Genomic DNA, 12,852 nt, shown 5'->3' with positions numbered 1-12,852 from the left:
TATAGGCGTGAGCCACCATGCCCAGCCCCAGAAAATATTTCTATAGCAAACTCTTGACAAATAAATACTTCTATGCAAGATGACAAATATAAGTTTATGAAGTCTTAGTCCATGAAAAAATATTTTTACCGGCCGGGCGCAGTGGCTCACACCTGTTATCCCAGCACTTTGGGAGGTCAAGGCAGGCAGATCATGAGGTCAAGAGATCGAGACCATCCTGCCCAACATGGTGAAACCCCATCACTACTAAAAATACAAAAATTAGCTGAGCATGGTGGTGCACGCCTGTAGTCCCAGCTACTTGGGAGGGTGAGGCAGAGGAATTGCTTGAACCCGGGTTGTGGAGGTTGCAGTGAGCTGAGATCGTGGCACCGCACTCCAGCCTGATGACAGAGCAAGACTCCATCTCAAAAAAATTTTTTTTCTTTTACCTGTGTCCTAATACACATTTATAAAAACCTGGGGGACATGAGTTAGAATGATATGTAACTGTGCATTTCTGTCTGTGTTTAAAACATTTGGCAGTGAAATGTTAGACTGGGTTATTTGCATCTGTGAGCCACAGTCTCTTTATTTTTACTCAGTCCTTTACAGGACAGTCTTGGCAAAAGTGTGTAAGAAATGTGGAGATTGAGGTTGGCTCCTTTGGAGAAATATATTTATTGGTAACCTTTGATAAAACCAAAATTTGTGCTCCAGCTCCTCCTTATCTCTGGCACTCCTTAACATTTTTTTGTTTTTTATAATTTTCTTTTTTATAGAGAGAGTCTCGCTATGTTGCCCAGGCTGGAATGCAATGGGGAGATTGTAGCTCACTGTAACCCTTGGGTTCAAATGATCCTCCTGCCTCAGCCTCCCAAAATGCTGGGATTTACAGGCCTTAACATTTTGTTGTTGTTGTTGTTTTGAGACAAGAGTTTCGCTGTTGTTGCCCAGGCTGGAGTGCAATGGCATGATCTCCACTCACTGCAACCTATCCCTCCCGGGTTTACAGGTGCGTGCCACCACACCCGGCTAATTTTTGGGTTTTTAGTAGAGACAGGATTTCGCCATGTTGGCCAGGCTGGTCTGGAGCTCCTGACCTCAGGTGATCCACTTGCCTTGGCCTCCCAAAGTGCTGGGATTATAGGCGTCAGCCACTGCGCCAGGTCGATTTTTTTTTTTTGAGACGAGTCTCGCTCTGTCGCCCAGGCTGCAGTGCAGTGGCGCGATCTTGGCTCCCTGCAACCTCCGCCTCCCGGGTTCAAGCGATTCTCCTTCCTCGGCCTCCCGAGTAGCTGGGATTACAGGCGCCCGCGACCACGCCTGGCTGATTTCTTTTTGTATTTTTAGTGAAGACGAGACTTCTCCATGTTGGCTAGACTGGTCTCGAACTCCTGACCTCACACAATCCACCCACCTTGGCCTCCCGGAGTGCTGGGATTGAAGGCGTGAGCCACCGCCCTCGGCCTTTTTTTTTATCAGCTGAATTTAAGATTAAAAACATTTTTTAATTTTATTTTTTGAATTTTATGTTTTTACTTTAACAAATATAGAAAAGTGCACACTTCATAATCTTCACAAACTCCCCACAATTCTCGATAGGATGTGTGTAGAGGGCACGAACACATCACGCTGTGGACGGCAGGGTTATGGGAAAGAACAAAATCCTTTGAGCTCAGACGCTGAGTGCTTCCACCCGCCTAGCCGCCCAGGCTAGGGTCCGCGCCTGCGCAATGGGAGCCGGCCGCCCAGGGAAGAAGTCGGAACGAAGGAAACCCCGCCCCTTTCCCGGCTTCCTCCTCCCTTCGGTTTTATCCAGCTTGCGCTCCCCAGCCGCAAGTCGGCCGCGCTTTCCCCTTCAGCGTTTGGAGGTTTCTGCGTCCCTTCCCGCTGCGCCTGCGCGGTCCCGCCTCGCCCCACGCGCGGGCTCGCGCTTCGGTTCCCCCAGACCTGTTCGCAGCATCCGGCTCTCTTCCCGCTCCGGCCCGCTGCCCGCTGTGCCAGCACCATGGTGGGTACCGTGACGTCAAAAGGAGGCGCCCTTGGGGATCTCGGACAGTTGGGGCAGGGGGGTCTGGCCTTTGTTCCCCTAGGCTGGAGTTAGGTCCGGAGTTTTTATCTTCATCGTTAGTCCTGTTCCTCAAGTTCGTTGAAGAGACACCTGAGAGCAAATGGGATTTTTTTTTTTTCCATGATGAGGAAAAAACCCCCAACCCTGAGAGAGATTCAGTGGGGACAGCGGGAGACGGAAAAGTTAGACCTTAGAGCACTTCTCTGCCAGGCAAGCTTCGGCAGGGTGCGGGTGGGATGTTTTCTGTAATTCATTGAAAGGAGTGGGCAGGTACCCGAGAAAGGTGGTCGATTGAGAGAGCACACTGGGGAAGCCGAGGTATGCAGGGCAGAGCCTCTCTGAGACTTTAAGTGATGGGCTCAATGCAGTGTGCAGAATAATTTGGGCTCCAGCCTTTCAGCTCTGTCAACCAATTATTCTTTCCTGTGAAATTTTGATAACTGTCAGGGATGCAATGGGGTTCACAATACCGGTATTTGGTAATACTGTCAAGGGACACTCCTCCCTACCATGTTCCTTCCCACATGATGGTTTTCCCCCTCTCTCCCAATAGCTCTTCTATTCTTTTTTCAAGTCCCTTGTGGGCAAGGATGTGGTGGTGGAACTCAAGAATGACCTGAGGTAGGTACCTGTTCGAAAAGTCTGTTGGGGGTGGGTGTGCCCAGGGCCCTGGAATCTCTTTAATTTGAGAAATATTTGAGGGCTGGGTGAGGTGGAAGATATACAGAAGAAATAAATGGCCAGGTGCGGTGGCTCACGCCTGTAATCCCAGCACTTTGGGAGGCTGAGGTGGGCGGATCACGAGGTCAAGAGATCAGGACCATCCTGGCTAACACGGTGAAACCCCATCTCTACTAAAAATACAAAAAATTAGCCAGGCGTAGTGGCAGGCGCCTGTAGTCCCAGCTACTTTGGAGGCTGAGGCAGGAGAATGGCGTGAACCTGGGGGACAGAGCTTGCAGTGAGCCAAGATCCACGCCACTGCACTCCAGCCAGGGTGACAGAGCGAGACTCTGTCTCAAACAAATAAAAAAAATAAATGGGTGGGGTGCAGTGGCTCACGCCTGTAATCCCAGCACTTTGGGAGGCTGAGGAGGGAGGATCACTTGAGCCCAGGAGTTTGAGGCTGCAGTGAGCAGTGATTACTCCATTGCACTCTAGCCGGGGCAATAGAGCAAGAGCCCATCTCTAAGAAAAATTTTAAAATTTAACGATAAATAAATGCCTTGTGCCTTAAATTTACAGATAAGCTTGGGGATTGTATTGTGTATTGGAAAACAATACAAAGCAATATACAGTTTAAAGAGTAAATACTGGTCAGGTGTGGTGGCTCATGGGCTGGACGTGTGGCTCATGCCTGTAATCCCAGCACTTTGGGAGGCCGAGGTGGGTGAATCACGGGGTCAAGAGTTCAAGACCAGTCTGGCCAAGATGGTGAAACCCTGTCTCTACTAAAAATACAAAAATTAGCCGGGCATGGTGGCAGGTGCCTGTAATCCCAGCTACTTGGGAGGCTGAGGCAGGAAAATCGCTTGAACCTGGGTGGCAGAGGTTGCAGTGAGCTGAGATTACGCCACTGCACTCCAGCCTGGGTGACAGAGTGAGACTCTCTCAAAAAAAATAAAGAGTAAGTACTAGGCTGGCCATGGTGGCTCACACCTGTAATCTCAGCACTTTGGGAGGCTGAGGCAGGAGGATCACTTGAGTCCAGGATGTCGAGACTAGCCTGGGCAACATAGAACCCCATTTCTATAAAAGATTAGCCAGATGTGGTGTACATGCTTGTAGTCCCAGCTATTCGGGAGGCTGAGGTGGGAGGATCACTTGAACCCAGGAGGTCGAGGCTGCAGTGAGCCATGATTGTACCACTTTACTCCAGCCTGGGTGACAGAGGAAGACTGTCTCAAAAAAGAACAGGCCAGGCGCAGTGGCTCACGCCTGTAATCCCAGCACTTTGGGAGGCCGAGGTGGGTGGATCATGAGGTCAGGAGATTGAGACCATCCTGCCTAACATGGTGAAACCCCGTCTCTACTAAAAATACAAAAAATTAGCCTGGTGTGGTGGCGGGCGCCTGTAGTTCCAGCTACTCGGGAGGCTGAGGCAGGAGAATGGCGTGAACCCAGGAGGCGGAGCTTGCAGTGAGCCAAGATGGCACCACTGCACTCCAGCCTAGGCGACCAGAGCGAGACTCCGTCTCAAAAAAATAAAACAAAAAAACAGAACAGGCCATAGTCTGGGCACAGTGGCTCATGCCTGTAATCCCAGCACTTTGGGGGGCTGAGACGGGTGGATCATGAGGTTAAGAGACTGAGACCAGCCTGGCCAACATGGTGAAACCTATGTATTAGATACGCTACTGTGTATCTAATACCTAGTATAGGCCAGTTGTATGATAGGTGCTTAAGGAAAGAAAAATAATATCTAAAGACCTATAGACTAAGCACTATTCTGAATACATTTATTGATTGATTTCTCAAACACTCCTAAGTAATATATACTATTGCTCTTATACATATGAGGAAACTGAGGCTTAGATCAGCTATACCACTTGTTCAAGTCTACAAAACTAGTAAGTGATACAGAACAGAAATATGATTATGTCCAGCTTTTCTCTTTTTCTTTTTTTTTTGAGATGGAGTCTCGCTCTGTCGCCCAGGCTGGAGTGCAGTGGCGTGATCTCGGCTCACTGCAAGCTCTGCCTCCAGGGTTCATGCCATTCTCCTGCCTCAGCCTCCCCAGCAGCTGGAACTACAGGTGCCTGCCACCACGCCTGGCTAATTTTTGTATTTTTAGTAGAGACGGGGTTTTACCGTGTTAGCCAGGATGGTCTCGATCTCCTGACCTTGTGATCTGCCTGCCTCAGCCTCCCAAAGTACTGGGATTACAGGCGTGAGCCACCACGCCTGGCTTTTCTTTTTTTTTTTTTTTGAGATGGAGTCTCACTCTGTCACCTAGGCTGGAGTGCAGTGGCGTGATCTCAGCTGACTGCAGCCTCCGCTTCCTGGGCTGAAGCAATTCTCTGCCTCAGCCTCCCGAGTAGCTGTGATTACAGGCGTCCACCACTACGCCCAGCTAATTCTTGTATTTTTAGTGGAGACGGTGTTTCACCATCTAGGCCAGGCTGGTCTTGAACTCTTGACCTTGTGATCCACCCGCCTTGGCCTCCCAAAGTGCTGGGATTACAGGTGTGAGCCACTGCGCCTAGTCCTATTTTCTTTCTTAAAATAATATTTATTTATTTAAAAATTAGAGACTGTCTCGCTTTGTTACTCAGGCTGGTTTCAAACTCTTGAGTTCAAACAATCCTCTTGCTTCAGCTTTCCAAAGTGCTGGGGTTACAGGCATAAGCCAGCATGCCTGGCCCTGTACTTATCTGTACAGTCCTTTAAATGATACGTACATTTAGGCCAGATGCAGTGGCCCACACCTGTAATCCCAGCACTTTGGGAAGTCAAGGCGGGCAGATGCCTGAGGTCAGGAGTTTGAGACCAGCTTGTCCAACATGGTGAAACCCCCATCTCTACTAAAAATACAAAAATCAGCCAGGCGTGGTGTTGTGTGCCTGTAATCCCAGCTGTTCGGGAGGCTGAGGCAGGAGAATTGCTTGAACCCAGGAGGCGGATGTTGTAGTGAGCTGAGATCAGGCCACTGCACTCCAGCCTGGGTGACAGACTGAGACTCCATCTCAAAAAAAAAAAAAAAGTACATTTAAAATATTGATACCTATTATCTCGTTATCCTTTAGAAAGATGGGATCAATTGTATTCTCTTCCCAAAAGTTTCTTCCACATTTATATTTTTGAGATGGGGGTCTCACTGTGTTATCCAGGCTGGATTGCAGTGGCACAGTCATAGCTCATTCAGCCTCCTGAATAGGTGGGGCTACATGCCACCATGCCCAGCTAATTTGTTAATTATTTGGAGAGGCAGAGTCTCACTATGTTTTCCAGGCTGGTCTCAAATTCTTGGGCTCAAGCAGTCCTGCCACCTTGGCCTCCCAAAGTGCTCTAATTACAGGCGTGTGCCGTGTGCCTGGTTGTCTTCCACATTTCTATGTGATTTAATTTCTTCGTGGGTTACACGTTGACATGGCAGGGAATGGTGAGGAGAGGAACTTAAGGGCCGTTGCATTTTAGAACAGAGGTTTCCGTTTGTGGCACTGGCAATGCAGGTGGTATTGATGTGTATAAATTGGGGCCACAGAGCAAGACAAGTATGGAAATCACTAGCAGTCCTAGGCAATTTGGTGTGATGACTTGTTTTTGATTCTCCTCTTTTCTTCTTACTGGGCCTTTTATATGGGAAGCCTGACTGTTGTGTTATAACCCGAGGCCCTAAAGTACCTTTTTTTTTTTTTTTTTTGAGACAGAGTCGTGCCCTGTCACCCAGGCTGGAGTGCATGGTGCAATCTCGGCTCACTGCAACCTCCACCTACTGGGTTCAAGCGATTCTCCAGACTCAGCCTCCCTGGTAGCTGGGATTACAGGCACATGCCACCACGCCTGGCTAATTTTTTGTATCTTTAGTAGAGCCAGGGTTTCACCATGTTGGTCAGGCTAGTCTCCCAACTCCTGACCTCGTGATCTGCCTGCCCCAGCCTCCCAAAGTACTGGAATCCCAGATGTGAGCCACCATGCCCGGCCCCAGTAACATTTCTTTTTCTTTTTTTCCTTTTTTTTCGAGACAAGTCTCGCTCTGTCGCCAGGCTGGAGTGCAGTGGCGCTATCTCAGCTCACTGTAACCTCTGACTCCCTGGTTCAAGTGATTATCCTGCCTCAGCCTCCCAAGTAGCTGGGATTATACGCATGCACCACCACACCCAGCTAATTTTTGTATTTTTAGTAGAGAAGGGGGTTTCACTATGTTGGCCAGGATGGTCTTGATCTCCTGACCTTGTGATCTACCCACCTCGGCCTCCCAAAGTACTGAGATTACAGGAGTGAGCCACCGTGCCCAGCCTTCTTTTTTTTCTATTTTTGTTTGAGACGGGGTCTCACTCTGTCGCCCAGGTTGGGGTACAGTGGCGCGATCTCGGCTCACTGCAACCTCTGCTGCCCGGGTTCAAGTGATTCTCCTGCCTCAGTCTCCCAAGTAGCTGGGATTATAGGCGCCTGCCACCATACCCAGCTAATTTGTGTATTTTTAGTAGTCCTGGGGTTTCAGCATCTTCGTCAGGCTGGTCTTGAACTCCTGACCTCATGATCCACCCACCGCAGCCTCCCAAAGTGCTGGGATTACAGACGTGAGCCACTGCACTTGGCCTTTTTATATTAACTTTAAAATGTTTCGTAGAGACAGGGCCTCGGCCATGTTGCCTAGGCTGGTCTTGAACTCTTGGACTCAAGTGATCCTCCCACCTCAGCCTCCCAAAGTGCAGTGACTATAGGTGTGAGCCAACACGTGTGTGGCTCTAAAGTGACTTTTCTGTTGGGATGAGAAAGAAGATCTTTCTCCTTTTTTTTCCTTAAGACAGCGTCTCACTCTGATGCCCAGGCTGGAGCACAGTGGTGCGATCTTGGCTCACTGCAACCTCTGCCTCCCAGGTTCAGGTGATTCTTCCACCTCAGCATCCTGAATAGCTGGGATTACAGGTGCACACCACCACTCCCAGCTAATTTTTTTGTATTTTTAGTGGAGATGGGGTTTTACCATGTTGGCCAGGCTGGTCTTGAACTCCTAACCTCAAGTGATCCTCCCGCCTTGGCCTCCCAAACCACTTTGTGCAATTCCTAAATGTTATTTCACTGCTGGAGATGGTGGGGTGCTGTCACATGTTTTTCAGCAGCTAGCAATATGGTGAGAACATTACTGAGGCAGTGGGTTTCAGATACTGGGTGTTTGTTTTTGTTTTTAGACAGAGACTCACCCTCTATCTCAAAAAAAAAAAAAAATGATTGCCCAGTGTTATACTAGTTCATTTAAATTAATTTCCTATAGCATATTTAGGTGGGTCTTTCTTTTCTTTTTTCTTTTTTTTTTTTTTTTGACACGGAGTCTCGCTCTGTCGCCCAGGCTGGAGTGCAGTGGTGGGATCTCGGCTCACTGCAAGCTCCGCCTCCCGGGTTCAAGCGATTCTCCTGTATCAGCCTCCTGAGTAGCTGGGACTATAGGCGCATGCCACCACACCTGGCTAATTTTTTGTATTTTTAGTAGAGACAGGGTTTCACAGTGCTAGCCAGGATGGTCTTGATCTCCTGACCTTGTGATCTGCCCGCCTCTGCCTCCCAAAGTGTTGGGATTACAGGCATGAGCCACCGCACCCGGACAATTTTTGTATTTTTAGTAAAGATGAGGATTCACCGTGTTGGCCAGGCTGGTCTGAAAGTCCTGGCTTCAAGTGATCCGCCCACCTTGGCCTCTTAAAGTGCTAGAATTATAGGCATAAGCCACTGTGCATGGCCCGGATGCTGGGTTTTAAAGACTTTCAGAATTTTACAAAAATTGGAGTCCCAACAGAGAACTGCTAACTTTATTTTTGGCAAGATAAGAACATTTTTTAAACTGCTATCTATTATGATTATTTTTATTTATTTATTTATTTTGAGATGGAGTCTCAGTCTGTCACCTGGGCTGGAGTGCAGTGGCTTGATCTCGTCTCACTGCAACCTCCGCCTACCTGGTTCAAGTGATTCTCCTGCTTCAGTGTCCCAAGTAGCTGGGATTACAGGCGTCCGCCACTATGCCCAGCTAATTTTTTGTATTTTTAGTAGAGATGGGGTTTCACGATGTTGGCCAGGCTGGTCTCAAACACCTGACCTCGTGATTCACCCGCCTCAGCCTCCCAAAGTGCTGGGACTATAGGCGTGAGCCACCGTGCCCGGACACAATTATTTTATTTTATAACTTTAGGGATGAAGTCTTGCCGTGTTGTCTGGACTGTTCTGCAGCTCGCTTCAAGCGATCCTCCTGCCTCAGCCTCCCAAAGTGCTGGGATTACAGGCTTGAGCAACGGTACCCAGCCAAAGGGTGTTTTTTTAAATTTTTGCACCATTCTCTCAAAGAGCGCTGGTGTTTTGATAGCATTCCTCAAATAGCATTTTAAGGGGCTCGAGGATTGGGGAATGGAGAGGACATCACTCGTGCCTGCATCATCAAGAGTAATGCTACCTACCTTTATCTACATATGGGGCTCTGGTTCCAAAGCAATAAATGTTTGAAAATAGCTAGCCTCGGCGACATTCACAGTGAGACCCTTTCTCTACAAAAAAAAAAAAATCAGGCCGGGCGCGGTGGCTCAAGCCTGTAATCCCAGCACTTTGGGAGGCCGAGACGGGCGGATCACGAGGTCAGGAGTTTGAGACCATCCTGGCTAACACGGTGAAACCCCGTCTCTACTGAAAAATACAAAAAGCTAGCCGGGCAAGGTGGCTGGCGCCTGTAGTCCCAGCTACTCGGGAGGCTGAGGCAGGAGAATGGCGTAAACCCGGGAGGCGGAGCTTGCAGTGAGCTGAGATCCGGCCACTGCACTCCAGCCCGGGCGACAGAGCAAGACTCCGTCTCAAAAAAAGAAAAAAGAAAAAAAAAAAAAAAAAATCAGCTGGGCATGGTGGCTCACGCCTGTAATCATAGCTACTCAAGTGACCGCAATAAACCATGATCACGCCATTTCACTCCAGCCTGGGTCATAGAGTGAGACCCTGTCTCAAAAAAAAAAAAAAAAAAAAAAGCTGATGGTTTTGGGAGTCAGACAGACTTGGACTGAAGTTCCTGTTTGTTCTAAACTCAGAAAGTTTAAAACAACCTCTCTGAGCCCCTGGAAGGTAGTAACTACTTCAAAAGATGCTGTAAAGATTACAAATACTATATAGAACACACGTCTAGCCTTTACCAGTTGTTTAATGGTAGCTATTAAGAATAGGTTGGTTTGGCTGGGCATAGTGGTTCACACCTGTAATCCCAGCACTTTGGGAAGCTGAGGTGGGCGGATCACCTGAGGTCAGGAGTTCAAGACCAGCCTGGCCAACATGGTGAAACCCCATCTCTACTAAAAATACAAAATTAGCCGGGCATGATGGCGGGCGCCTGAAGTCCTAGCTACTCAGGAGGCTGAGGCAGGAGAATCACTTGAACCTGGGAGGCTGAGGTTGCAGTGAGCCAAGATCACACCACTGCACTTCAGCCTGGGCGACAGTGAGACTCCATTTCCAAAAAAAAAAAAAAAAGGGCCGGGCGCGGTGGCTCACGCCTGTAATCCTAGCACTTTGGGAGGCCGAGGCGGGCAGATCACGAGGTCAGGAGATCGAGACCATCCTGGCTAACACGCTGAAGCCCTGTCTCTACTAAAAATGCAAAAAAATTAGCCGGGCGTGGTGGTGAGCGCCTGTAGTCCCAGCTACTCCAGAGGCTGAGGCAGGAGAATGGCGTGAACCCGGGGGGCAGAGCTTGCAGCGAGCTGAGATCGTGCCAGTGGACTCCAGCCTGGGTGACAGAGCAAGACTCCATCTCAAAAAAAAAAAGGCAGGGCATGGTGGCTCACGCCTGTAATCCCAGCACTTTGGGAGGCCAAGGCGGGCGGATCACGAGGTCAGGAGATCGAGACCACGGTGAAACCTCATCTCTGCTAAAAATACAAAAAATTAGCAGGACGCCTGTAGTCCCAGCTACTGGGGAGGCTGAGGCAGGAGAATGGCGTGAATCCGGGAGGGGGAGCTTGCAGTGAGCCGAGATCGTGCCACTGTACTCCAGCCTGGGTGACAGAGCGAGACTCCGTCTCAAAAAAAAAAAAAAAAAAGAATGGATTGGTTTAGGGAGAGGAGATGTCGGGATGTCGGGTTGAAAATAAACTACTCTGTTAGCCGTCTTTCCTACTCCAGGGCTTAGGAATTTCCCCTTTTGGTTGTACCTTTTTCTGACTTCCTCAAGTCCTTGACTTCTCCCAGTCATGTTCTCATCCCAGTTCTGAAGTCACCTCTATGTTGACTTTGTTATAAACTAATTTGATTCTTCTCTCCCTCTGCCCTTGACAGCATCTGTGGAACACTCCATTCTGTGGATCAGGTGAGATATAGTAAAGGCCCAGAATTGGTTACTGGGGAAGGAGAGGGTTGGGTTCTTACATCATGTCTTTAGGGTTAATAATGGTGTTCTTCGGCCAGGCGTGGTGGCTCATGCCTATAATCCCAGCACGTTGAGAGGCTGAGGCCTGAGGTCAGGAGTTCAAGACAAGCCTGACCAACATGGTGAAACCCTGTCTCTACTAAAAATACAAAAAAGTAGCCGGGCATGGTGGCGCATCCCTATAATCCCAGCTACTCCAGAGAGGCTGAGGCAGGAAAATCGCTTGAACCCAGGAGGCGGAGGTTGCAGTGAGCCAAGATGGTGCCCTTGCACTCCAGCCTGGGCAACAAGAGCAAAACTCTGTCTAAATAAATAAATAAATAAATAATGGTGTTCATCTTCCTTTCCTAGTATCTCAACATCAAACTAACTGACATCAGTGTCACAGACCCTGAGAAATATCCTCACATGGTGAGTTGTGGTCTGTGGAGAAGAGGAAACACCTCTAAAGCAGGAGGCCTCTGGGTGGTTAGAGGACATTTTTAAGGGTGTTTTCACATTTGTCCATCTTTGTCTAGTTATCAGTGAAGAACTGCTTCATTCGGGGCTCAGTGGTCCGATACGTGCAGCTGCCAGCAGACGAGGTCGACACACAGTTGCTGCAGGATGCGGCAAGGAAGGAAGCCCTGCAGCAGAAACAGTGATGGCTCCTCCTCCTCTTCCCCTCCCTCTTTCATTGGTGACCCATAACCCCAAGTCCCAGCCCAGAACCCCTAACCCCGAATACTTGAAGGGGTTTTGTTTTTTTACTAATGATGGTTTTGTGGGTTTTTTTAAGGGATGAGTGGATGAGAGGAATAATAGGGAACAGCTATCCTCTCGAGAAGGGGAGGATAAGTAGGCTGGGAAACTTCAAAGCCTTCCTAGTCCCCAGCACCTGCCTTTCTCACTACTCCCCTGGAGATGGTAGGAGAGTTTCCTAGGTCTTTCCAGGGCAGCATGTGATTCATTTGGGGATGGAAGGAATCTGTCCCGCATCGGGAATAAAATTTATGATGCAAATTCGTGTTTTGGTTCTGTTACTACGTGTTGGGCAGGGTGCTGGGATGTGGAAAAGGATGTCGAATTCATCCAAGTCCCTGTTACTCTCCGTTAACCCAGCCAAGAATCCAACTCAGCTTCCCACTACTCTCCTTGGTATGAAGCATATAATACAGTTGCTGTACACCATGTTTCCCCAACATGCCCCTACCTGCATGTTCTCCCTCTTTCCTTTTGCTTATACCATACCTGCAACTGGAATGCTTGCTGTCCTTCCATTAATGTGACAGTGTTATAAGATGCACTTCATGCTACCGGACTTTGCCAATCCAACCAAATCAGTACATGTTTTCTGAACATGTACAGAAGATAAATACAAGTGATGTAATTTATATTTTGGAGAACAGTTGTGACTGGGAATTACTAAACTTCATTCAGCAAATAAGAGTTCATGATAACAGATGAGACTTCTCAGCCTTAAGGGACCGTTAGAGACCATCTAGGATGACCCTCCTTTCCTTGTGTGTTTTTTTTTTTTTTTTTTTGAGACGGAGTCTCGCTCTGTCGCCCAGGCTGGAGTGCAGTGGCCGGATCTCAGCTCACTGCAAGCTCCGCCTCCCGGGTTTACGCCATTCTCCTGCCTCAGCCTCCCAAGTAGCTGAGACTACAGGCACCCGCCAACTCGCCCGGCTAGTTTTTTGTATTTTTTAGTAGAGACGGGGTTTCGCCGTGTTAGCTAGGTTGGTCTCGATCTCCTGAC

General features: G+C 48.7%; 1 protein-coding gene across 2 annotated transcripts; it reads left to right on the top strand.

Annotated features, from left to right (window-relative positions):
* Positions 1–1,756: 1,756 nt before the first annotated feature.
* On the top strand, positions 1,757–12,113 carry LSM2 (LSM2 homolog, U6 small nuclear RNA and mRNA degradation associated). Of its 2 annotated transcripts, none has more exons than XM_033216669.1 (5): positions 1,757–1,993; positions 2,607–2,674; positions 11,021–11,051; positions 11,463–11,522; positions 11,630–12,113. In XM_033216669.1, the coding sequence occupies exons 1-5, from the start codon at positions 1,991–1,993 to the stop codon at positions 11,753–11,755; spliced, it is 288 nt and encodes a 95-aa protein (XP_033072560.1). In that variant the 5' UTR covers positions 1,757–1,990; the 3' UTR covers positions 11,756–12,113. The 2 variants fall into 2 exon arrangements, with proteins under 2 accessions (XP_033072560.1, XP_033072559.1); XM_033216668.1 differs by lacking the exon at positions 1,757–1,993 and adding an exon at positions 2,066–2,263.
* The last annotated feature ends 739 nt before the right edge of the window (positions 12,114–12,852 follow it).

The sequence above is a fragment of the Trachypithecus francoisi genome, unplaced genomic scaffold (assembly GCF_009764315.1).
Source record: "Trachypithecus francoisi isolate TF-2019V2 unplaced genomic scaffold, Tfra_2.0 Lachesis_group10, whole genome shotgun sequence".
NCBI lineage: Eukaryota > Metazoa > Chordata > Mammalia > Primates > Cercopithecidae > Trachypithecus > Trachypithecus francoisi.
This window is presented reverse-complemented; position numbering and strand designations above follow the sequence as displayed.

Excerpts from the sequence above, each read along its gene's own strand:
- LSM2 (XM_033216668.1), top strand. The coding sequence starts at position 2,174 with ATGATGAGGAAAAAACCCCCAACCCTGAGAGAGATTCAGTGGGGACAG. Across the intron at positions 2,675-11,020 it reads GAACTCAAGAATGACCTGAG|CATCTGTGGAACACTCCATT; the intron begins GTAGGTACCTGT and ends TGCCCTTGACAG. Across the intron at positions 11,052-11,462 it reads CACTCCATTCTGTGGATCAG|TATCTCAACATCAAACTAAC; the intron begins GTGAGATATAGT and ends TTCCTTTCCTAG.